The following is a 25,970-nucleotide window of genomic DNA, read 5'->3' as shown; positions in this document are numbered from 1 at the left end:
GCCGCCGCTCGCCCGCCGGCTCCCGGCCCAGGCCGCCGCGGGCCTCTGCGTCCCGGCCCCGGTCCGGCGGCGCCCGCCCCGGGGGCGGTCAGGGGGCGAAGGGCGGGCGCGCGCGGGGGAGCGCGCAGACGGGGCCGGCCCCGGCCGCCGCCCTCGCGAGCGCGGCGTCTCCCCCGCGGGCCCGCGGAGCTCCCGGGAAGCGCCGCCTGGTCCCTGCCGCTCTCCACCTCATGGCGACCCGCGGAGCAGAGCTGGGCAAGGTGCAGGCCCCTGGACGGACGGACGGACGGACCGGCCGGGCCTGAGAGCGGACTTGCTGGCGGGCCTGCACACTGGGTTGCAGTGTGCGGTTGGGGACGAGCTACCCCTCGGTGCCCCGGCTGTAGAAGGAATGGAAGTCCCGGAGGGGAGGAGCAAATTACAGGATATTCTTCTCCGGGGGAGAGACCTGAGGCAATTCCACCCACCTTTAGGGATGCGCAAAATGGCTACACCTGCGTGTCAAGACACATTGAGGGGGTGGAGAGGTAGTTTAGCGGTTAAAGACAACGAAGAATCCTAGGTTGCCATGAATCCAGAACCCTTCAATATGGTCAAAATCCAGTTTCATGAAGGAATTAGGAAGCACCTTCCAGAACTGGGGATGATAGTTATTAACATACAAAAGTCCGAGTTTCCACTATGATTTTCCCTGACTTTGACAACTGGCTGGGCTTTTCTCCCCAGCCCTAAGGATTGTAAAACAAGGATGTCATCCTCAAATCAAATCGTTATCCCTAGCCTGGAGATTAGATACCAAACACTATGCTGTAGGCTCGCTTAACAGGAAGGGGGGGCAATTAAAGAGCCATCAATAATTAATGTTCCTAATGCTTGTCCTCCACCCCTTTCCTTAGCGTGACCTCATTCATACCTATGTCCCATCCCCTCATGCGGCTTCTGCTCTGATTCAGTGGAACCAGTGTGCCTGTCCCGGTCTCCAGTGGGGGACAGGATTCGTAGGAGCACACAGCTCTGATCAACAACTGACTTTCAAGAGCAAACACTGTAAGGAGTGTGAGGCGTCCAGTAGGCTGTGGACCACAGACCAGGAAGGTACCGCAGCAAACCCAGTTCCCATTTTACCGAGGTGCATGCGCAATATGTTATTTACCCTCAAATCGAGTGACCCAATTGGGCTCAGAATCCAAATTTTCACTTTTCCATTATAGTGTTTTGCCATACCATAGGACAGGCGGCCATACTGGAGTAACCTCAGAAGTGACCTCTGTTGATTGCCAGATACTCAACATACCCTTATGAAGTAGGCACTTCAGTTATCCCATTTTATAGGTGAGTTCACTGAGGCAAAGGGGGGAGGGAATGGCCTGTCCTGAATTCCATACTAATAAGAAACAGGACAAGAGCAGGAACCTGGGTGTGCTGGTGTAGGTACATGTGTGTGGAGGCCAGAGGACAACCTCCAGTGTCGTTTCTCAGATGATGCCTACCCTTTGTTGAGATAGTCTTTCACTGGGCTGGAACTCACCAAGTAGGCTGGACTGGCCAGCCAATGAATCCCAAGGATCCACCTGTCTCTACCTCCCCAGCGCTGCAATTATAAGTGCCTCAAGGCCTGGCTTTTTGCACTGGGCACAGGTCCTCATTCTTGCATACAAACACTACCAACTCAGCTTTCTCTCCAGTTTAAAAATATTTTATATTTTGTTACTGTTTGGCCAGGGCAGGAGAAAGTGACCCTACCCAATGTAGGCACCCCCAGTTCTTACAGACTCCTCTCTAAACCTAGAGGAATAATTGCCTGCCTTACCCCTGTCTCCCATTTTCCTCATTCTCCTAGTTCCCCAGGCCACAGTGAGTTTTCTTTTTAAAATATTTTATTTTTGTGTATTTATTAGATACAAAGAGAGGGAGAGAGTGAGGAGAAAATGGGCACGCCAGGGCCTCCAGCCACTGCAAACAAACTCTAGATGCATGTGCCACCATTGCGCATCTGGCTTACATGGGGCCTGGAAAATCGAACCTGAGTCCTTAGGCTTCACAGGCAAGTGCCTTAATTGCTAAGCCTTCTCTCCAGCCTCTACAGTGAGTTTTTTTAAGTATGTTTTTAAATTAATTTATTTATTTAAGAGAGAGAGAGAGACAAAGTAGCAAGGGGAGAAAATGGGCGTGTCAGGACCTCTAGCCACTACAACAAACTCCAGACATATGTGCCAATCAAACCAAGGTCTCTAGGCTTTGGAGACAAGTGTCTTAACTACTCAGCAATCTCTCCTACTCACCACTGTGAGTTTTTAATAAAAAATTAAGCCCTACTGATTGACTACTTTAGGGAGAAACCTTTGCATTAGGAGTGACAACGCATGGTAACAAAGATAAATCAGAAGTATTTCCTTTATGAAAGGGTTTATCACAGGATTCTTAAAGTGGCAAGCTCTGTATGGCTATTCCATATAGAAATTTCTGTTCTTCCTAGAACGTACTGAGCAGTCATGACACAAATGACAGCCACCTCTAGGTAACTGCCTGAACCATATAGCTACATAGGCTAATTTAAAATTTTCAAGAACAAATATAATGCAAAAGGTTTTTCAAAGTAATTATTAACTTATTTTATTAACATTTATTACATAAACTCTAGCCCATACTACATGCAAAGAATATTTTGTAGAATGTAATGTGTTCTCACAGAAGACTGATGAAGATGAACCTTGCAAAGATATAGCTGGATGCTTTAACAGTTGCCAAACACTTCCAAAACTTAGCATCCTCACACTTCCTCCAGGAATTCAGCAGGCAAGGAGTAGGTCTACCAGGCTCTCTACTGTATCTTTCTTTATGTAGAAAGCACTTGAAAGACCCCCCAGAGGGAGACCTTCACTCAAGTCTTGAGATAGCATGCACCCAAAGACACACGGGAGACCCAACTTGCTGCAAAAGCATGAGGCTTTATTTGGGAAACCAGAGCTCTGGGGTCGACTAGTATCTCATGCAGGAGACAGAGGAGTCGACCCCGAGCCCTATTGGGTGTTTCTTTTTATAGGGGTTTTAGCAAAGAAGGGAAAGGGGAGGGAGTTTCACAAGGGTATTTGCCAAGCTTGTACAGTTATGTCTACATATCTTATTTGTGCATAACCAGAGTCCTTGGTCAGGCTGTATCGGGAAACTATTTTATTATTTTGGTTTTTCTCAAAACTGTATTTTTGTTTTTCCCCTTCCCGGGACATAAAGTTTAGGTTGACCCGACCAACCCATATCTTGGGCCATTCGCAGCCTATCTTTTAGCCTATTTTTGATTTACTTCTGAATATACAGTTCAGGCTGTCCCCTACCTGTAGCAACCAGCTATTTCTTTACCAAGTTTACTTTAAAATTTTCCATCCTGCCTTTCACACTCAACCAAATTTTTTGTTTAGTTTTGGTTTGTGAGGTAGGGTCTTGCTTTAGACCAGGCCAACCTGGAAATTACTATGTAGTCTTAGTCTGGCCTCGGACTCACAGGGGTCCTACCTTAGGTTCCCCAAGTGCTGGGATTAAAGGTGTACACCAGGCTGGAGAGATAGCTTAGTGGTTAAGGCACATGCCTGTGAAGCCTAAGGACCTAGGGTTCAATTCTCCAGGCCCCATGTTACCCAGGTGCACAAGGGGGTGCACGCATCTGGGGTCATTTGCAGTGGCTAGAGGCCCTGGTGTGCCCATTCTCTCTCCTTCCCCCCCTCCCTCCCTCCCTCCTTCCTTCTCTCTGTCTCTAATAAATAAATAAATAAAAATAAGATCTTTTGTTGTTTTTGTAAGGAAAAAAGAAGGTGTACACCACCACTGCTGACTAAAACAGAAGCTTTTTAAATTTTTATTTATTTATTTACTGGGGTAAATAAAATTTACTGGGGTACCTGTGACAAGTTAATGCCAGAGTCTTAAACCACTGAGCAATCTTCCCAGCATTCCCCCCCATACACACCAAGCTTTTAATGTTAAGATTCTATTAGGTATACCCTTAAAAGCACACATCTAGCATGTGGGCATATCATTTTAGAAAACCAATTTAGATAAAGTTACATTTATGATTTTATTTTCATTTTTGAAATGCTTATAAATTTGCAAACAGAGAGACAGAGAATGTTAGTTGGGCATGCTAAGACCTCTTGCCACTGCAAAAAAAAAAAAAAGTTGTGCATCTGGCTTTACATGGGTACTGGGGAATTGAACCCTGGCTGGCAAACTTTGCAAGCAAACTTATTTAACCACTGAGCCATCTCCTCAGCCCACATTTATGATTTTTAAAGTAAACAATTCCTTTTTTCCCTTTTTTTTTTTTTTTTTTTTTTTTTTTTGTTTTACAAGGTAGGGTCTCACTCTAGCCTAGGTTGACCTGGAACTTACGGTGATCTGGTGATCATCCTACCTCTGCCTCCTGAGTGCTAGGATTAAAGGAATGTGTCACTACATGTTTTAAGGCTTTTCTGTTTGTAATATTACCTTGCTTAATCATATATGCTCACATTTATACACTTGTAATTTAGCTTCAGTAAAATAAGATGATCAGCTATTGTACAAGTTAAGTATTTCCTGGGCAGCTTCTTTGTGCTAGGTACTGTACCAGAGGCTGGAGGGTATACTAAAATGAAAAAGTCAGATTCTACCTTCAGGCAGCTTACTTGATTTGTGAAGGCTGTTATGTATTGTCAATTTGATCAGGTCAGGAGTAAAGTTTAAAAAAAAAAAAAAAGCCCTCTTGGGCAGGTCTGTGAAGGTATTTCCAGGAAGATTAACTGAAGGGGGAAGACCTTCCTCCAGAGTGGGCAACCCTTCTAGTGGTAGCTCTTATATTTATAAAGACATGCCAGGAAGAGGCAGTGTCATTTGCCTGGCTGGCCTTGCTACTTGCTAGTGAGTTCATCTGCCCCGTTGCTGCCATCCTCCATGAACACTGGAACTCACTTTGTTCAGCCTTCCAATGTAAGCTGATGGCCAGTGGCTCTCCAGGAATCCCCCAGCTTCCAGCACCAGATTGCAAGTACTAAAGCATTTAGTCTCATGGACTGACTTACCAGTTACCAGGTACTTAGACTCTGAAGTGTTCAGACAGTCACATTGTAGGACTGCCCATACCATACCGTGCAATACTGTGCAAGCCAAGCTAATAAATTTATATATAATATATATAAATCCATATATATAAATATATATATACACACACATATAATTTACTCATTCGTTCTATTGGTTCTGTTTCTCTAAATAACTCTGATTAAAACACTTGAAAACCACTAAATTGGGGTATTGTGGAAGAAAAATCCTCCTAGACCAAAGAAAAACAAAATACTGTATTGCAGAGGTTTGATGACAGCAGAATCAGAAGTGCCTAAAAATTGGGAAAGGTTGGTTCATTCATATTCACTCAGCATACACTTAATGTCTTGCAAGGACCCAGAAAAAAAGAAGTGACTTGTGAGTGTTGTGATCTCAACATGAGTATCTCCAGAAATCCATGTCGAAATACACTGCTGGATGTGATGATAGTCTCTAGGAAGTCATTATCATGAGTGGGATTCGTGCCCTAATCAAAGAGGTCCGAGAGAGCTTTTTTTTTTCTTCTGGCATGTGAAGGTACCACCAGAATTTGTCATCTATGAGGAAAGGGTCCTCATGAGATGCCAAATATACCAGTACCTTGGACTGCCCAGGCTCTAGCACTATAAGAAACAAACCTCTGTTGCTTGTAAGCCAGCTAGTCAATAGTATCCTACTAAAGCAGGCTGTGCACAGCAGGGCACTGGAATTGTAAGAAAGCTGGTACTGTAGCTAAGCAAAAGGTGAGCAAATGCATGTTTACCATGGTCTGAGGAATAGGAAATGACAATCATACAGATACTGTGATTAAATAGCTAAAAACATAAACCCAGAATGTGAAATATCACAGACACTGTTATATTAACTTTGAGTCTCTTTAATACTCAGATACATTTTGACAAATAATGATAAATGTTTATAGCCTAATACCTTAGATATTCCACTGTAAGTGGAATCACCACCCAAAATCCTTAGTTTATATTGTGTTAATGAGTTATGTATCTGTTGTAGTTACCATCTCCTTGCTGGGACAAAACACCTGAGCAAAAGCACCTGATGGGAGAAAAGTGTTTATTTTGGCTTATAATCTTGAGGGGAAGCATCATGATGACAGGAAAAAGGTGGTAGAACAGAAGCTGAACATCACTTCTTGCCATAGATCCGGCAGAAAGCAGCAAGAGAGTGAGTTGAACCCTGGCAAGGAGGAAGCTGCATTATAACATTCCAGAGCCCAACCCCAGAAACATACCTCCTGAAGCTCCACCCCCCAAATTGCCACTAGCTGGGGACCAAGCATTCAAAACACATGAATTAGGCTGAGTGAAGATGGCTCTATAAAGGCATTTGCTTTCACTGCTTGCCAGCTTAGTTCAGTATCTACAAAAAGCCAAATGCAGAAAGTAGCACATGCATCTGGAGTTCGTTTGAAGCACCAAGAGGCCCTGGCATGCCATTTTCTCTCCCCTGAAATAAATAAATCACATTGAGTTTTTAGAGACATCTGATTCAAGCCACCACACTATCAGCTTTTCTCATTGCTATGAACAAATCCCCACCTGCAACAATTTATGTCAGATGCGTGTTTAATTCTGCTTACAGTTGAAAGACAGAGTTTCGTGTCAAGGAGGCATGGTGACATGAGCAGGAAGCTGGCATCACACTCTAGCACAGTCAGGAAGCAGAGTGTGAACAGTATGTGAGCCTCAATGCCTGCCCCCAGATAAAGTCTTTCCCTAAAGGTTCCACAACCTTGCCAAACAGAGAGCAAGTGTTCAAACATACAAGTCTCCAGGGGACATTATACATTCAAACCACAAGAAGTTACTCATCCTAAAAAATATTTTTTTAATTTTTTTGTTTATGTTATTTATTTATTTGAAAGCACCAGACAGAGAGAGAAAGAGAAAGATAGACAGAGAGAGAGAAAATGGGCACGCAAGGCCTCCAGCCACCGCAAACGAATTCCAGATGCATGCGCCCTCTTGTGCATCTGACTATCGTGGGTCCTGGGGAATCGAGCCTCCAACCGGGGTCCTTAGGCTTCACAGGCAAGCGCTTAACTACTAAGCCATCTCTCCAGCCCCTAAAAAATATTTTTACACCACAAACATTTATTGAGCACCCACAAAGTAAAGCATGGTGTCAGGTGAGAGAGGAAAATGAAATACAGAAAACTTGTCCTACTTACCACCTGGTCAGGTGATGTCAGGAAGCCAAGTGTCATTTCTTTACAGCTTTATTGTATATAATAGAAAAATATGAATTAATGAATAAACTTGGTTGCATAGCTGAGCCATATCTCCAGCCCACATTATTCTTTTATTTTGGAAAGTGGTTGAGGTATGGTCTCATTCTAGTCCAGGCTGGCCTGTAATTCACTATGTAGTCTAAGGGTGGCCTTAAACTCATGGTGATCCTCCTACTTCTGCCTCCTGAGTGTTGGGATTAAAGGTGTGAACCACCACACCTGGCACATTATTCTTTTAAAAAAATTATAATTTTTTTCTTTTTTTCAGCCCACATTATTCTTATTAACATGGTAATTCTTTCCTTAGGGCTGTCTCCAGGTTGGAAAGATCTGAAGTGTTGAGATAATAAGACAAAACCATGAGATCCTCTCAGCACTTGTCATTCAGGAATCCCGAGATGACTTTTCTCCACCCTTTGTTATTGGGTTTCAGTCTTTTGGTCTCTGGCTCTGTGATGGTTTGAATGTAAAACATCCTTCATAGACTCGTGTATTTGAATACTGAATCCCAGGTTGCTGGTGCTGTTGTGGGAGGTGAAGGAACCTTTAGGAGGTGAAGCATTGATGAAGCAAGTGTTAATAGGGGCAGACTAGCTTGTCACTCTGGCTCTTTCTACTTTCTCCCAGGTGATGTGAAGATGTGACACAGGCATCCTGCTCAGGCCTGCCATAATGAACACTTCCTCTGAAAACCATAAGCTGGTATGTAAATATCTTCCTTTTTAAAAGACTATTTATTTATTTTTCGAGGTAGGGTCTCACTTTAGCCCAGGCTGTCCTGGAACTGTGTGTGTAGTCCCAAGCTGGTTTCAAACTCACAGTGCTTCTCCTACCCTTGCCTCCCAAGTGCTGGAATTAAAGGTATGTACCACCACACCTGGCTTAATATTTTCCTTTTATAAGTTGCTTATGGCTAGGTATTTTGTCCAGCAATGAGAAAGTAACTACTACACACTCCTGAGTTGATGGTTTCTATGGATTTCTTGCCTGGTGGTATGGCTGAAAATTTCCATGGGGCAGCCATTCTACCTAGGCATATTTGAAGTGTCACTACAGAGAATGCTTTATCACAAGATTTCTAAGATAGAAACACCAACTAAACACAGAAAACTGAAAATTTGCTCTATAGAAGCTCTGCCCAGTAAGCCATGAGCAGACATTGCCAAACAGTCTCTCCTTTCCTTGGAGGCAGGAAGGGGTGTGTAAGGAAGTCTTTCTAGTTCCTCCTTTCTGAATTTTTTTTTTTTTTGCCTCAAACTTTAATTTCCTCCATTTTGACTATTTTTGCTTTAGATAAGTGTTTTGTTTTGTTTTGTTGGTTTTTCAAGGTAGGGTCTCACTGTACTTCAGGCTGACCTGGAATTCACTGTGTAGTCTCAGGGTAACCTTGAACCAAGGTGATCCTCCTACCTTTGCCTCCCAAGTGCTGGGATTAAAAGTGTGTGCCACCACACCCAGCTCTAGATAAGTGTATTTATTTTAAGTGAAGAAGTACTTTTGGCACTGGGGTAGGGGGTGAAGACAGATTTTACCTGCCATAAAATTTTACAGATAAAGAGGTTGAGGTTTCAAGTTAAATGATGGGTCTAAAAAAAAAAAAAAACACAGGGAGGAGTAGGTTAAGGACATGTAACTGTATTTTCAGACTACTGAACTTGTTTCTTCTTACCCCATCATCTTGCCACTTCTCTCCCTTGATGATCATCAATAACTACAAGTGTCCATGTGGAAATTAATTTCATTTCAGAGATAGGAAGCTATAACTAGGGGAAAGGAAGATTTGTCATCAGTGAGAATGTAAGCAGGGTTTACCTCCAAGGCTGGGCCATTGCAAAAACTGACCTTTCTTCCCTTCACTGCATCTTAGGAACAATAACCTTCTAAAAATTACTTTCGGTTTTGTAAGCATGCATACAATTTGTGTTAGCACAAGGTTTCTTGATAAAGGACTGAAGTTATAAGATCAACTCACCTAATGTTTGTCTAGCACTGAGAACTGGGGTACGGTTTTAAACCTATGTTCCCTCCAACACAAAGCAAAGTGCCTCCAGTGAAGGAAACCAAGACAGTGAGGCCATTCGTGCTCATGTCACTACTGTTAAGACCAAGTCAGATTTGGATATAGCATGGCATGTGATGGTGATTACCATGAAGCTATGGTACCCAACTCCAATTCAGGACATTCATTTCAGTTTCAAGACTGGACATTTGGGGGCAGGTCACTTCATCTTTTTCAGATCAGACTGAGTAAGGTGGGTTTTTTTTTGTTTCTTCTCTTCTCCTCTCCTCTCCTCTCCTCTCCTCTCCTCTCCTCTCCTCTCCTCTCCTCTCCTCTCCTCTCCTCTCCTCTCCTCTCCTCCCCTCCCCTCCCCTCCCCTCCCCTCCCCTCCCCTCCCCTCCCCTCCCCTCCTCTTCTCTTTTCTTTTCTTGAGAGAGAAAGAGACAGACACAGAGAAAGAGCAAGTGCAAACGAATGCCAGGGCCTCAGCCACTGAAATTGCACTCCAGACCCTTGCACCACCTAGTGGTCAAGTGCAACCTTGCACTTGCTTCACCTTTGTGTATCTGGCTTGTGTGGGATCTGGAGAGTCGAACTTGGGTCCTTAGGCTGTGCAGGCAAGCCCCTTACCTGCTAAGCCATTTCTCCATCCCAGTTTTTTTTTTCTTGAAGGACTAACATTAATGCTTAATATCAGTATTGATTTTTTTTTTTTTTTTTTTTTTTTTTTTTGCTTTTTCAAGGTAGGGTTTCACTGTAGCCCTGGCTGACCTAGAATTCACTATGTAGTCTCAGGGTGGCCTCAAACTCATGGTGATCCTCCTACCTCTGCCTCTCAAGAGCTGGGATTAAAGGTGTGTACTACTGAAGGCTGGGGTAAGAGGGAGATACCATCACCTCCAGGGTGATTCTTGCTGGTGAACAGTTTTCAGGACCAAAGTTTGCTCATGTTCTAATGCGTCTAGTGCCTGTGTTACTAGGCAACCAGGCAGTTAGAACCTAGAGTGGTTACCTGACTATTCCTCAATTGTGACCTTGCCTCTTAGAGTGCCCAGCTTCTGAGCTACAAAGTCCTGAGTAAGAGGCTCCTAATCCCTGGCCACCTCCCACGGCTAGACCACAGTACAGAGGATGGGCAAAGCAGGGCCAGTCTCATCTGTTCCTGGCTATATTTCTACAAGGAAGGCAATAACCAGTATGAAACCCATAGTGCTAGGACCACACTCCTTGGCAAATCTGCCTGCTTGCCCACTTACCTCAACTAGTAAAGGACACAGAGCAGAAGGCAGCCTGAAACTGGGGAGAAAAAAAAGTCTTCAAAGCACAATTCTTGTTAAAATCTGCCAGAGATGCAGGCAAGGTTCCTATCAGCCTGTGAGGCCCAGGTCAAGAGTCCAAGCAGTGGTGTGCTCCCATTGCTGAATGCTACCTGCAACTCACCTGCAACCAGGCTCATTTTTTGGCATCTTTAAGGCAGGCCACATCCCAACCTGCACATCTAGAAGGACAACCAGAAAGGTTAGAACCCAAACAAGACTGAAGCCTAAGCTGGGGAGGGGCATTTGCTTTGCTCTGGGATAGCTAGAGAGATAAGCAGAGTAGGGGTGCCTGTGGGCAAGGAGGTAGGGAGTGGTGGCTTAGGGCACAAGCACCAGGGAGTCTCAAGCTCAGCAATCAGGCTCCTCCAGGGCCTTCCTAATACTGACATTAAAGCTAGGCCCTGAGGTCTGACCCGAGCTTAACAGGAGTGGTCACTACTGGCAAGATGGGCACTGTGGCTCTATAAAAGACCTTCCTTATATGGCCTGTGCCAAAGACAGAAAATCAGCCTCAAATTCCCTCAGTAACAATCTTGATGCCACACCCCCTTTCCTGCCTCTCGGATTCACACACCTTAGGAAAAATCCCAACATTAATTAGGATCAGCTCAGAAGAAAGGGTTAGAAGCTCCTAAACTAGCTTGTGAGGCCATTGCAGGAAAGCCTCTGCTGTCACGGTTCTGAAGGGGAAGGCAGGGCTAGAGGAAGCAAAAGACACACAAAGCCACAGCTCTGCAATAGGGCTGGTAGAGGTCCAACAGGCCCTGGTCCCCCACCCCAAAGTGCCAGACCAGGCCCAGTGGCTGTAAACCTGAAGACAGTCTGAGAGCTCAATTCTGTCTGGTAAAGATCTCCAAAATGCTGGTTTTCACCAGGACCTGGTATCTCCAAAACTTTTGATTCCACAATATCACCTGCCCTGTAGGTGACTTCTGGTACAAGACACTTCATTCCATTGTGGAAAGGCCGGGTGACAGAAATGGTCTGGCTGACCTGGTCCACTGCTGACACTCTTCCTTGATAGACACCCAAGCTTTCTCCACAGTTGATGGACACGATACTGCCTAGCCAATCCATAGCCATGTTTCAGAGGTGAGACCACTCTGACGAGAAGGAACCATTCAATGTACCTGACTGCTGAAAAGGAGACGACGGCAAGGAGCAGAGAAGAGACTGAGCGAGCCAGTGGCCACGCTGGCCTGGGGGTATGGGGGACCGAGTCAGCCACTTTCGCCTCTCATCTCTCCGGGTCCCCAAATTCCTGGGGAGACAGAAGGGGCCATCCCCATCCATCTGCTCCTCTCCTCACCCTAAGGACCCCCCCCACTCCGCTTCACACCTGTCCACACTGACAATGTATTAATTTCTAACAAGTAATACATAGTGAGTGATACAAACAAGCATTCAAAACATGTAAGAAGTGGGGCTAGAGGGCTGGAAAGATGGCTTAATGGTTAAGGTAGTTGTCAGTGAAGCTTAGGACCCAAGTTTTATTCCCCAGGACCCACATAAGCAAGATGCACAAGGTAGTGCATGCGTCTGGAATTTGTTTGCAGTGGCTGGACGCCCAGGACACCCATTCTCTCTGTCTCTCTCTCGCCACTAAATAAATAAAAATATTTTTAATAAATAAAATATATTATTATTTATTTTTTTATTTATGTTTTTCAAGGTAATATCTTACTCTGGTCTAGGTTGACCTGGAATTCACTATGTAGTCTCAGAGTGGCCTTGAACTCACAGTGATGATCTTCCTACCTCTATCTCCCAAGTGCTGGGATTAAAGGCGTGTGCTACCACGCCCACATTTATTTATTTATTTATTTTGAGAGAGAGAGAGAGAGAGAGAGAGAGAGAGAGAGAGAGAGAGAATGGGTGTGCCAGAGCCCCCAGCCACTGTAAAGGAACTCCAGACACACGCACCCCCTTGTGTATCTGGCTTACGTGGGTCCTGGAGAATCGAAACAGGGTCCTTTGGCTTTGCAGGCAAAGGCCTTAACTGCTAAGCCATCTCTCTAGCCCAATAAATAAGTATATATATTTTAAAAGAAATGGGGTTGGAGAGATGGCTCAGAGGTTAAAGGTGTTTGACTGCAAAGCCTGATGGCCTGGTTTGATTCCACAGTACCTACTTAAAACCAGATCCAAAAGGGGCTCATGCATCTAGAGTTTGTTTGCAGCAGCAGGATGCCTAGGGTGCGCTCATTCTCTCTCAAATAAATAAATAACACTTAAGAAGTGCGAGTTCTAAATGTGCAAAATCCTGTGAGCAGCATAATCATCATCCCATGAGTGACGAAAGAAGCATAAAAGATTCACAATGACTAGGAATTAGACCATAGTTGACACCAGCACTAGTTTATTTAAACTAAAAGCTGTTGCTTTATTGGGTTATTATTAAGTGCAGACGATATTTACTTTCTTCCTCTTGCCATTTCCTCTGTTGTCCTGAGCAAATTATCCTAACAGTACCAGTTTAGAGCTAGTTACTATTTTCCACACTTAAGCTGGTGGATGCGGAGGATCATTTTAAATACTTGAGGGCTTATGTCATACGTGATGAGGGTCATAGGGAATGAACAGTAATGAAACAGTCTCTGGCCTTACTTTATGTATAAGAGCGATTAGGCAATAAATGACAAAGAAAAATTTAAAAGAAAACAACGTTGACATGACAATGCCATCTTTGCCTTAAAGTCTATCTGCCCTCGCCACCTGATTCTTCCAGGCCTCCAGGAGAATTCTTTTGGTCTCAGCTATAGGACGTCACAGGAGGTGCGACCTATCCTGGCCAGCTCGGTAAACTTCGCTCTTCCTGTCTTCCTGCTAGGCCTTCCGGATCATTCTTCCGTCCGACATCCCTTTTCAGTCATCTAAGGGAGATTCAGACAAGGGCGCGGGCTCCCAAACTCCGCCCGGCAGCAGAGGGCCTTAGGGGCACCCGGAGGGACAGCCCGGCTCCGCCCCATGACGTCACTTCCGGGACGCTTCTGCCGCGGCGCTTTGTGGGTATCCGGCTGGGGTCTCCTGGCGACGACCATGGCGGGGGATGTGGGCGGTCGTAGCTGCACGGACTCGGAGCTGCTGTTGCACCCGGAGCTGCTGTCCCAGGAGTTCCTTCTCCTCACTCTGGAGCAGGTTGGGCGCCGGGCCGGGCGGGTGGGCCTGCCTGCCGGGGAGGCTCGGGCCGAGATCGCCGCAGGTCGCCGTCGGGGAGGACGGGCAGCCCGCTGCCGTCGCTGCTCGCGCGCGGTGTGAGCCGCGCTCACCCGGCGCGCGCTGTCCTCGCCCCTACCCCGGGAGAAACCTCCTTAGACTCAGGAATTCCGGGAAGCTTGTCCTAACCCCAGAGTGTTCCGTGGTCCCGACAGAGGCGTCGCCGATACCCGTCGGCCCGTGCGTAAGCCGGGGCCTGTGAAGGAAGGCACTGGAAGAGTGGACCTGAGCCGAGAGGGTTAGCGCATCCGAGAGACCGTCCCTTGCGCCGCTTCTCGCCGTGTTTATCGACGTCGAAACTGTATCAGATAGCAGCCATTATCATTAAGGGCCTCTTTCTTCCCAAGTGGTTCTCGCTCCCATTTAGCTAGTGTGGCATCTAATATTAAGGTGAAAAATCAAGGAATAGTGAGCTTTTTTTTTTCTTCTTCTAGGTAGGGTCTCACTCTAGTCCATGCGGACGTGGAATTCACTCTGTAGTCTTAGGGTGGTCTCGAACTCACGGCGATCCTCCTACCTCTGCCTCCCGTGTGCTGGGATTAAATACATGCCCCGCCACGCCCGGCTGAGCTAAGTTTTTTTTAAGGTGACAGAAATAAATGGATGTTTCTGTAGAATTTAAAGTGGTTTCCCCCTTCAACTTGTGTTTCTAATTTCCCTAAGCTTTGTTAAATAGATCGTTTTAATACTGACTTCTAACCTGTGGTCCTCATGCTTAACCATTGAACCATCTCTTCCCTAGCCCAGGTTTAAAGTTTTAAGAAAGTGTTTAAATTATTTTTTAATTTCAATTTTGTTTTATTGTTTGCAAAGAGAGAGAGAGAGAAAGAGAGAATGGGCACGTGCCAGGGTCTCTAGACACTGCAAATGAACTGCAGATGCATGCGCCTCTTTTGCATCTTGAATCGAACTCAGGTGTTTATGTTTTGCAGGCAAGTGCCTTTGTCAGTTTTACACAGCCTATTCATATATCTTCTGGCCTTTCTGAATTGAAGAGTATAATCTCATTTGCTTTCTCAGCTTCCTAAATCCAAACTGCCTCCCAGCTATTCCTGTGCCTAGATTTCTGTGTTCCTTGATGTCCAGACAAACTGGGAAATGAAGGACATGAGGTTATTTAGGCAAGGATGGTTGGGCAGTGGCTTGAAGGGACATGAGCAGTGAAAACATAGGGAAGTAGGCTGTTCTGATGAGTTTTTACTGTCATCACACAAGGAGTGCAGATTCCTTCCACAGTAGTTAATGTCTACTTAAGAAGCCAGGAGCTGAGGGTATAACACAGGGTAGAGGTCATGCTTAGTATACTTACAGACCTAGGTTCATCCCCAGCTGTACGCAGCCTTAGAGAGACATGAGACTAATACACCAGGTGAGACTGAGGCCTCCTACCAATCTGACGGTAATAGTTATACTCATGGTAGTTTGGAGACAGAATTATATAATTAAAAAAATTTTCTTTTCCTGCCCAGCCAGTATCTGACTTTCATTGCCTTTTATAGCTTAAGATGATTATACTGGAAATGATAGTCAAGCCTGGAATGTTTGCTAACAGTTATTGGTAGCAGTTGTCAGAGTGAGAGCATGTGACCACTCTCAATATTTGCAGGGTTTAATCTGTCTGTGATACCCCATCTTATATTACCATGTAGGTATAATAGGACTTTTAAGTGTGTGAGAATGATTTTATATTAAGCAGTTAGATTTTACCATGTTAGGTAGATAAGTAGTTATTAAAATTAAAGATGTTTTTTTGAAATTATTTTTGTTTCCTTTCCCACAGAAGAACATCACTGTTCAAAATGATGTAAGAGTAAACAAAGACAATCTTACTGATCTCTATGTCCAGCATGCTATACCATTGCCTCAGAGGGATTTGCCAAAGAACAGATGGGGAAAAATGATGGAAAAGAAAAGAGAGCAACATGAAGTGAGAAATGAAACTAAAAGGTACTTTGTAGTGTTCCTAGGTTTCATTTTTTTCCTGTATGACTGACCAGTTCCCCCCAAGTATGTAAATTGAGAATCAAGAAATTATTCATTAAAAACCTGTTTATTGAGCATCAGGCACTATGATGATAACAGTAGATAAAACTGACAAAATCCCTTGCTCATATTTCAGTGGGAGAAACACAATAAAGTTAAATGCATGCAATGTTATGAAGTGATAACTGCTAGGGAGAAAAGTAAACTGTGGAGAAATACTGCAATTTTGGTAAATTGGCTAGCAGCTACTTTACTGAGCAGTGACATTTCAGAAGAATGACCAGTAAGAAGATAACATCGACTACATAATCCTGGATCAGCAGCATGCCTGTCATATACCAGAGTCAGGATTGGAGAGAGTAGGAGGTAAGAGGTGTTTAGGGATCAGTGGTAGAGATCGTTAGATCATGTGAATCATTTAGCTTCATTCTGAGATGAGTGGAGAAGGTTTTGAGCCAGCGTGGTGACTCTATCAGGTAAAGTTTTCACAAGATCACAGTGACTGCCTAACTGAGAAGTGATGTAGAGTGGGGAAGTTGCAAGGATGGAAGCAGAGAAACCACCAAGGAGGTTGTATTGTAATCCAGGTACTTAATGGAAGTAGCTTTTAGCTAAAGTAGGGGATGTAGTGCATTGGGGTTATAACAAGTGGGTACTATTGATCAGTTGCTTGGTTTCTTGTTAAGGCAGTGCACTAGAGATGGTAGCAGGGTGGGAGGACAAGGAAAAGCAAGGATGTGTATATCTGAGTTGATGAGGGGTTTGTTTTTGTTATTTTTTGATTAGTGGTTTTAATCTCTGGTTGTTAGTTTCATTATTGAGATTATTCCCCAAGAGTGAATTGAGGAGGACACAGATGCTCATAGTATTTTAGAAAATAAGCACAGGCACAGTTTTATCTTTAATCAGGCATATTAAGCCTCATTTTAGCTTGATAGTTACAAGTTACTACAGGATACACAATACTGTTAACTTTGACAAGTCTGTGAGTTATGCTCCTTACAGCTTTTACTATTTTTTTTTTCTGGTTCTTAAAATTCAGGTAGTATTTTATCAGCACATTTAGGCACATTGTCCATGTAAGCAAAATTTTGCCTGCTAGTTATATTTTTCTTCAGAACAGAACTTCATATGACAGTCCTTTGGTATCATTTGGGAAGGATCTTTGACTCTTTTAAACATTTGCAGGTTGGTAGGTAGCTCAGTAGTAGAGCACTTGCCTAGGTATAGAAGGCCTTGAGCACCTACTCACACACAAAAAGTTTGCAACTTGCTTCTGATTCAGAGCATTAAAGTTGAAAAGATCTGTGAGAACTCTTGTAGTGTTGAACTGCTTTTTGACTTATCTGTGGAGAAAGTCCAAGCTAACACCCAGCTAGGACCAAACACTTCTCAGTATGCTTCAACTCCAGGGTGCCTCTTGACTCTGAGCTTGAATGCTCACACACTGGTGAGCCCTGCCTTCAGTCCCTTGCTTCCTTTGTGCAGGGGCAGTAAGAATACAGTGAGATAGATGACGTTTCATCTTTCACCAAATGATGTTCAGTGGTGACTCAAAGATCATTTGGGTTTGGGCAGTTAACCAACAATTTGATTAAAATGCTAGTTTTTATATTCTGATCTAGTAGTTGATTTTGAATCTTTGGATTCTACCTTATAAGGTCCCAAGGTGGTGGACTTCTGGTCTCTGGACAACACTTTGAGTAGTAAGGCTGCAGTGTCTTCCTGGCTACTCAAGTTCTTTCAGCATGTTTAATTCAAAGACTTTTTAATGCTCTAGTATAACTTGTGCTATCATGAGTAATAAACAAATGGATGTATTATTTACCTTTGCTGTTAAAATGGAAATGTAATTTTCAGAAGCTAAGTATGAGGACTTTCACCGAATCTTATGATTAAAATTGTACAAACATAATTACCAAATAGTTTAGAAAGTGCTTAGGCCTTAGACACTATTAACGACTGCAATAGACTACCAGTGTGGCAGTCTTATCAGTGTGGTTGTTTTGTTATAGTATTATAGGTTATCTTTTAAAAATAATAATTATGACTACATGGTCAAGTTAACCCTATCAGTAAGCTCATAATTTTTTAAACATTGTTACTGCTTGGAAATTCTTTAAATTCTGATATTAGGTGGCTAATATTTTTAATGTAATAATATCTTATATATTAAAGCCAACAGAATTTCTTATAAATACTTTAGACTTTAAATTTAAACAGCAGAAATTTGTGTCATTGATAGTGAACAAATTTCCAATAGTCCTCTTTAGTACAGTCTTATCAGTTAATCTTGATTATTATTGTGTATTTTAACTTTGAAATCCAGTGCACTGTTTTACCATCCCACATAGTATTTTTCAAGAGTTTTTTTTTTTTTTTTTAATTTCAGGAGCACCACTGTAGATGGGTTGAGGAAAAGACCCCTCATTGTGTTTGATGGAAACTCAACAAGTACAAGCATCAAAGTGAAAAAGACAGAGAATGGAGACAATGATCGCCTCAGACCGCCCCCTCAGGCAAGCCTTACCAATAATGCCTTTAGAAAAGTTCCAAATTCTTCCTCAAATGTTTCACCCATAATTTTGTCTTCCAATTTGCCTACAAATGATAAAACTGAGCACAGTAATAATGACAGTAAACAGAACCATGACTTAATGAATAGGAAAAGTCCTTCAGGCCCTGTGAAGTCACCACCTTTGTCCCCTGTTGGAACTACTCCGGTGAAGTTGAAGCGGGCTGCTCCAAAAGAAGAAGCAGAGACCGTGGTGAGTGCAGAGTGGCTTCCAGGTAGCATGCGGCCTGAACTGTGAGCCTTATAGCCCTGATTGGTCAGCTGATGTGCAGAGTTGGCGGGGGAGCTAAAAATCAGCAGAATTTCCTTTGGTGGGTTGCAACCTGAAAACAATCAGACTTGAGATCTTCTCAATACAGAGATTAAAATCTGGTTTCACAATAAAATAGAATGGAATGGTGATAGTTTTAATACTTTTCTCTTTACTGTGATGATTCAAACAAAGTTAAGCTGGAAAGGCTAAGAGTAAGGGGAAAAAGGTCTTCGTGAAACTAAGAGGGCAGAAAGGCCCCTCTGAATACCAGGAAGGCAGGGTAGCTGGTTTAGGCATTGTTTTCATAACGGCAGTGATTTTAATAATTGTCAATACTACTTTTTTGTTTTTGTTTTTCTAGGTAGGGTTTCATTCTAGCTCAGGCTGACCTGGAATTTACTATGTAGTCTTAGGGTGGCCTCCAACTCATGGTGATCCTATCTCAGCCTCCTGAGTGCTGGGATTAAAGGTGTGCACCACCATGCCCGGCCTCAGTACTGTTTTAAGGGCAATAAATAGGTACATTACTGTTCACAACATGTTATACACTTACACCCCACCCACCAAATAAAGGCTGGCTGAGAGCTATGACAGACATTTTAAAGCATGTATAAAAAAAAGACTCCATTGTGGAATAATCAGGACTAATGAACTTCAGTGGTAGTATGTAGGATCCAGAGTATATGTGCAGAAGTAAAAACCATCTACATGAGAGAGACGTGTGGTTCCTTCAGCATTTATACTCTTACATAGTGGGGCCTTTGAGATCAAGGGCCAAGGCTCTGTCCTACAGTACAGTCAGTACTCCAGGCCAAGTGAGTCACATGTACAAGCTCTACACTTATAAGGAAAGGTCCCTGTGTAAGACCCATCCCTAGAGTAAGACAGGCAGCCTAAGAGGGTACGGTGGCTCCGGCTCTGCACACTCCACTGTAGTTTTGAGGGAAATACTACTTTACCTATTTGTCCCCACCCAGGCTTTTTTTCAGTCTCCTGTTTTACCCTAGCAAATGCACTCCAGTGCAGCACACAGTATCCATCCCTGGCCATGTGGGCTGAGGAGCAGAGGGGTAAGGCCCAGGTATCCCAGTAAGGCCCATTCCAGGGTGGGCGTATGCTTCAGAAGACCTCTTCCGCAGGCTGTGTATCCCAGGCTCACCAGGACCCAGGAGGAAGAGAGCATGTTTGGCACCACTTGATCCCACAGCCTGAAGTGCATCCTTGTAACTCTTTAATTGTCGGATTTTGTATCTTATTGCTCATGCATTGGAACCCTGAAATTTAAAACTCCATGATAGATAATTATTGTTTTTGAAACTTCACTCAGTTTATTGCTACTTAAAATACATAGAGAAAGGCAGTTTTCCTAGACTTTTCTCACTTAGTTCCTTCTAGCATATTGGAACTAAAAAGAGAAATATCCCTTTATTAGTGAGCTTGGAACATTAATTGGTTCAGGTCATAACATTTTTATAAAGTAGCATTTGGGCTTTGACCTTAAATCTGTTAGTGCTTGCTATAAAGCTGCAGTAGAATCGTCTCTCCTAAGCCTCAAATTTTCCAGCTTTGGAAGGATGGAAGCAGTTTGGGGGGATCCATTACATATGTTGTGTTCTATTTCATGCAGCACATGGACGCTTAGATTTGATATGTTGACTTCTTATAGTCTAGTTGTGGTATAGTATAGTTTCACACACTTGCTCAGAATTCCCTTAAGTGGCCAGACTAGTTTGATTCCAGGTCTGTTTGATCCCAGAGCACACACCTAGGACACCATGCTGCCTCCATATTATTGCAGCCAACTTTGCAAGAGAGAGGAAGATGTGAGATGAGAGTGGGGAGAATAAGCCACATCTCAAATACTGTAGCAGTAAGGAGTGAGCTTTCAAGAAGTTTTTGTTTAGGCAGGCATATTACATAGGTTAACATTTTTGCATACTGTCAACATTTCCTACTGTGTTTGGATTATGAGATAGAGGAGGTGAAGTAGGGAGGGAAGAAGTGGGTCTGGAGCAACCATTGTTCTCAGCTTGGGCTGCCCAGGTAGGATCACCCAAGAGGCTTCCAGAAACTAAGAGAAGCCAGAGCTTGGTTCTCTGCTGTGGAGTCTCATTTCATTGTTTCTGGGAGAAGAGAAGGCCCAGTCTGGATGTGCACTTAAGTGCCCCAGGTGTTTCTAGTGTGGAAACATTTGAAAAGCACAGAGCAGAAAAATAGGAACCAAAGTAGCTTATTTTTCTCGTAATATGAAAAATACTCCCACCAGATGGCAGCAGTAACCTTCCACTTTTATTAAAAGTAAACCTTGGTTGGTTAAATGTTTATTTTAGCTATTCAGAGACATTTCTACAGTTCTAAACTAGCTTCTACGTCTGTCTTTTAGAACAACCTGAAGCCCCCGGAAGCAAAGAGGAAGATACAACATGTTACATGGCCGTGAAGGGAAGTTTCCAAAAATGTAAATATAATGTAACTGTAGTTTTTCAAACAAGTATACAGCATTTACAGGGGTCCTGATTATTGTGGAATTTTCTTGAGAAGTTTAAAATAGGTTTGAAAAAGTCTTTTCCTTCCCTTCCTTCCTTCCTTCTTCCCTTTCTTTAAAATTTTTTTTGACTTTCATGTCCTAATTACAGAACAAATTCTTTTTAAAGCAATGGCTTTAGTGTATATCATTTGTAACTTTCTTTACTCAAGCAGAAGCATGTAACAATTACAGTATTTTAGTAAATACTGCCACACACATCTTCAAGGTTTCAACAAGAAAAACATCTTGATAGTATTGCTGGAAACTACTCTGAAGGTTCTGTGATAAAGTTACTGTTTTTAAGTGTTTATACCACTTCATAAGAAGCAGAAGGGAGTCATTGCATGCTGTTGTTTCCTTTCCTTGAAGTCCTAACAGAATTGATTGATTGGTTCTAAACTAACTGGTGCATCCTTTAGAATGTTCTTGCCTTGCAGGATGTCTGCCTACTCTTTTCTTGAGCAGCCTGTGATCTCACTTGTGAGTTCAGCTTTTATTCCTAGGACCTTATTCTTTTTAAAATGAAGTTGATTTTAAAGTCTTCAGGCTGAGTAATCATGTTGGAGGTGGCACTTGATGGCAGAAAGTTTTGAGAATGGTGGGGCTAGAACTTAGGCAAGTCTAGGAAATATGTCAGTGAGAGAGGAAGGTCATGTGCCCTGAAAAGGTAGTAGTGGAACCACTAGAGTGGGAATCACTGCAGAGTTAGGCAGAGGAGAAACTGGGCCCTGTGCTATATAGTATGTGCAGCTTCCTGCAGGGTTGAACTACACAGATATACTTATGAAGGCCTTTGGTCTACTTATGTGTAAGTGGTACTATCACACCTGTTGTATAATGCAAGACACTGAGTAAATACAGTTTATGTTACAGTCATGAGTTCTTCTACCTACTTCCTGTTATGGTCAATATGCTTTAGGACTGTCTTACTCTTTTGTTACATTTTTAGTTCAGCTGTCCAATAGCCTTACAAAACATTAATTCAGCCTTGTAGGTAAGTATTGTACAAAGGCTTTAGTCCTGTAGTTTTTAACCATTCTGCCTTCTTTCCAGACTGTAAATCTATAAACATAAGATAAAATTGATGTGTAGTAAGTGTTGCATACATTGTTAATATTACTGTAAATTTTAAATATATTGTTAATCTGCTGTAGTATTGTTGATGGGAACTGTACTCCTATACATAAATATTAAGGGAGATTTAAAAAGTGCAGATTTTAGTATAGAATGACAAATTATATTTTATATTCAGTTGTCCACTTTGCTTCCACCTGCATTTCTCACTTTTAAGAGAGTTAACCATTTGACAATTTTAAGTCAGTGGGAACTTATTTTTATTTATTCAGTGAATTTTTAATTTGTATATTTAACTTACAGAGTAGGTTGGTAATAACAGCTGAACTGTGTAACATTGTTGCTTCAAATTGAAGTTAATACTATGAACATTCAGAGTCAGTGTTCACAAAGCAGCAGATTATTGAGCTGTTTTGAGTTTGAGAAGTGGAGAAGCGCTGAACCATGCACTGTGCATTACATATTCTCACCTTCTTAGAGTGCTGTGCCTCCTAAAGGGATCACAGAACTGGTTTTCTCCACATGATGAAGAAGCATGTCTAGTGCTGGGAATCTGGAGCAGCAGCATTGGGAATCTTCTATTTTGAAGTAATTTAAAAAGTTAACTGAAAAAAAAAGTTAATTTTTTATTTTGAAGTGGTGGTTTGGGTTGCTTGTTAAGGGTAGAAGGACTTTATTTGAATGGTGTACAATTCTGGTATAACCTTTACTCACGAACATAGAGTTCATACTGTTGCTTTTGGTTTGTATCCCAATAAAGCCAGCTGTTGTTTTTACTAGGCTAGGTACATGAATGGCATTAGAGTCAGTCAGTAGTTTATGAGGTGTAAAAGACACCACTGTTGCCCTCAGCCAGTGGGCTTTGTTTGCCTCATCTTCCCCTTCCCCCCATTTTACCCTTTCTAGCATTTTCCTTCTTGCCTTTTGTTCTTTTTTCTCCTTACTCTTTATCTAAGCCTCAGGCTTAGATTTGCAAGTTGTACTTCTTGGTCCCACTTTATTTACTAAAAGGTAAAATTGACTGACCCTCATCCCCCACAGTCTGCTTACACCAGAGGGATCATAGACTATGTGAACTCTACAGTCTCAGGACCCTGCAGCACCAGGGCACTAAATTGCTTCGGAAGGCTGGTAAAGCCGTACAGTTTTCCAAAATAGCCTTATTGATCTGGAAGCTGCTGGGCCCTTCAGAAAGATGGTTCACTACTGCTCTAAGGCTGTGCTTGCAAGTATTTAAATTCTTCAGAATTGGAGTTTTTATTTGAAACACTATTTTGGTTAAGTTTTGAGATACAATTCTAAAACTGATTTAGAGACTCATTCAATAGCAATGACCTTTAAAAACTTACATTAAGTAAAACTGCCAGTAGATTAAACCATTTATGTGTGTAAGAGCTGCCTCTCTTTACTACTGTGGAACTTCAGTAATTTGTGGAGGCTACCAATTGGTCAAATGTTTTTCAGTGTGCTCTTTTATTAAAATGCTTGTGCAAGTTTTGTAATTCAGTACAGAAAAGGTTGACCTTGTAATGTACATTTTTGTATGTAAAAAGTCTTTTAAGTAGCCTTATCCTTATTTAAATAAACTGAATAAAATTATCTTGAGTAGATCTGTTATTCATTAAAAAATAAAATGGAAAAATGCTCTAATAACTTGATCTGTGTTGAGTAAACTGTCAGAAAGCATTGTTCTGTATAGCACAACTTTCTTTACATGGATTGGTTTGGAGCAGGCATGACAGACAATCCAGCTCTATCTTGGAGCAGGAGGGTGGTTATAGAGGCAGCCATTGCTGACTGCCCCTGTACAGAGATGCAGTTCACATATCCAGACCCTCTAGTATAAAACACCACAGATAAATCACACGCTTGGGGGAGTAATTTAAATAATTAACTGGAAAAACTAATTAACTGATCATTTCTTTCTTCTTTCCCCGCCCCTTCTCTTTGGGGTGTGTGTGTGTGTGTGTGTGTATGTGTGTTTTGTCTTTTGTCTTTTTTGAGGTAGATCCTCACTCCAACCTAGGCTGACCTTGTATTTACTCTGTAATCCCCATCCTGGCCTCAAACTCACAGCAATCCTCCTACCTTTGCCTCCCAAAGGCATGCATCACCATACCTGCTTCTTGGCTTTTTGAGACAGGTCTCACTTTGCAGGCCAGGGCCCCTCATACTTGCCATTTTTTCATCTCCTGAGTGCTGAGGTTATAGTTTTGAGCTGGCATCTTAATGTTACTAAATGTAGAGACTGAAGGTCTCAACTTTTAGCTCAGGGGACTTCACATCTGCAATCTTTTCATCCCCTGAGTGCTGGAGTTACAGGTTTGAGCTGGTATCTTAATGTATTACATGTAGAGAATGAAGCTTTAAAGTAAATTCAAGAAGATGCAGTCATTTTCTACTTTGGACTCTCGTCCCTGCGAAAGAGATGAGAAATCTCGTGTTTAGATTATTTTTACTGGAGTATTCTATTAAGTGAGGTGCCTTGATTCTTTCAGCTCTTGGTCACTTAGTTGATTTCCTATTGCAGAATAAAAACTAGAGATATGAGTTACCTGTGTCTTTTTAGTAGATCTTAGGGATGCACAAGGCAGTTAGGTTCCTGTTTCCATGGAGAAGACAGATACGAGAGTAGTGAAGTCACATCAGTGCCTTGACAGGAAGTAGGATACTTAGGAAGTGTTGGAGATACTGTAAACATTGTGGCTAAGAAGGGCTCAGGAAAAGAAAGCTTAAAGAGTGACTAAGGGACAGCAGTGGGATGCTTCAAGTGGAGCATTCCATATGACAGTTTTGTAACTTCTTCTGGACATATGAATGTTTCTTAAGTTCTAACCCTTGCCACATAGGCTTGCCCACTGGAAATTCATGGCCCAGCTTATAGCCCTAAGTGTCAGACATGTTCCTGACTAGCTGCATGAGTGCCCCAGGTGAGATTTTGTCCTAAGTGCTGACTCGCAGAATCATGAGAGAGGGAAATGGCAGCAGCAAGGCTGAGGGCTGAGGATGGAGTATTAAGCCATAAGTGTTGGGTATTTGTTGTTGCATAGCAGTCAATAATGGGTACTAAACAAGGGAAGTAGGAATGGCCTAAGGTGTGAGCCTGGGAGATGGTTCAGCAGGCTAGAGCACTTTTCACACAAGTATGAATGTTTGCTGAGCGTGGCCATACGCAACAGTAACCCCAGTCCTGTGGGGGGGGTGGGTGGAGATAGGTCAATCACTGGGGGTTAATGTCATCCAGTCTGACTGAATAGGTACAGGCTCTGAGAGAGACTTTTATCTGAAGGACAACATGGAAAAGTGATAGAAGTGAGCACCTGATGTTCTCCTTTGGCTTTTGCTTGGGTATAAGTGGGGCATGCACATGAGCATATGCGTGCATATATATGTACACAGCATACATACCACACTATACATACTACACACACACATCGCAAATTAAAATTTTAGTCCTAAGGTGTAACACATTTTTAGAGGCAGAGAAGATAGGTGGGAGCCATCTTAGGTGGGATCTTAATGTGGCCATCTGTGATAAGGACTTTAGATTTGATTCTAAGGGCAGTTGGAAACTGTTAACTGTTGAGATTTAACCAAGCATTCAGTTTAATGAAAAATAAGTCTAGGCTAGGTAATATGATAGACCTAATACAATTCCCTCTAATACAATTATGTAGACTTTATTTTGTAGTATTTGAACTAA

General features: G+C 42.7%; 1 protein-coding gene and 1 long non-coding RNA gene across 2 annotated transcripts; both read left to right on the top strand.

Annotated features, from left to right (window-relative positions):
- The first annotated feature begins 930 nt into the window (after positions 1 to 930).
- Positions 931 to 12,121, top strand: LOC123460147. Its single transcript, XR_006636806.1, has 4 exons — positions 931 to 1,095; positions 1,212 to 1,332; positions 7,949 to 8,023; positions 11,565 to 12,121. It is a non-coding gene; the product is annotated as an uncharacterized LOC123460147 (long non-coding RNA).
- Positions 12,122 to 13,633: 1,512 nt separating this feature from the next.
- Positions 13,634 to 23,866, top strand: C4H2orf49 (chromosome 4 C2orf49 homolog). The gene is made up of 4 exons (XM_004651789.2): positions 13,634 to 13,777; positions 15,636 to 15,802; positions 18,231 to 18,606; positions 21,050 to 23,866. Exons 1-4 carry the CDS (start codon positions 13,679 to 13,681, stop codon positions 21,104 to 21,106), a joined length of 699 nt encoding a protein of 232 aa, XP_004651846.1. The 5' UTR covers positions 13,634 to 13,678; the 3' UTR covers positions 21,107 to 23,866.
- Positions 23,867 to 25,970: the final 2,104 nt, after the last annotated feature.

This window comes from Jaculus jaculus, chromosome 4, assembly GCF_020740685.1.
Source record: "Jaculus jaculus isolate mJacJac1 chromosome 4, mJacJac1.mat.Y.cur, whole genome shotgun sequence".
In the NCBI taxonomy this organism is placed as follows: domain Eukaryota; kingdom Metazoa; phylum Chordata; class Mammalia; order Rodentia; family Dipodidae; genus Jaculus; species Jaculus jaculus.
Note: the sequence above shows the minus strand (reverse complement) of the source record. Positions and strands in the feature narration are given on the sequence as shown.

What these genes read in the sequence shown, in the direction of transcription:
- C4H2orf49 (XM_004651789.2), top strand. Translation starts at nt 13,679, where the DNA reads ATGGCGGGGGATGTGGGCGGTCGTAGCTGCACGGACTCGGAGCTGCTG. An exon ending in TTCTCCTCACTCTGGAGCAG is followed by an intron (nt 13,778 to 15,635) that starts GTTGGGCGCCGG and finishes CCTTTCCCACAG; the next exon opens with AAGAACATCACTGTTCAAAA. An exon ending in AAGAAGAAGCAGAGACCGTG is followed by an intron (nt 18,607 to 21,049) that starts GTGAGTGCAGAG and finishes TCTGTCTTTTAG; the next exon opens with AACAACCTGAAGCCCCCGGA.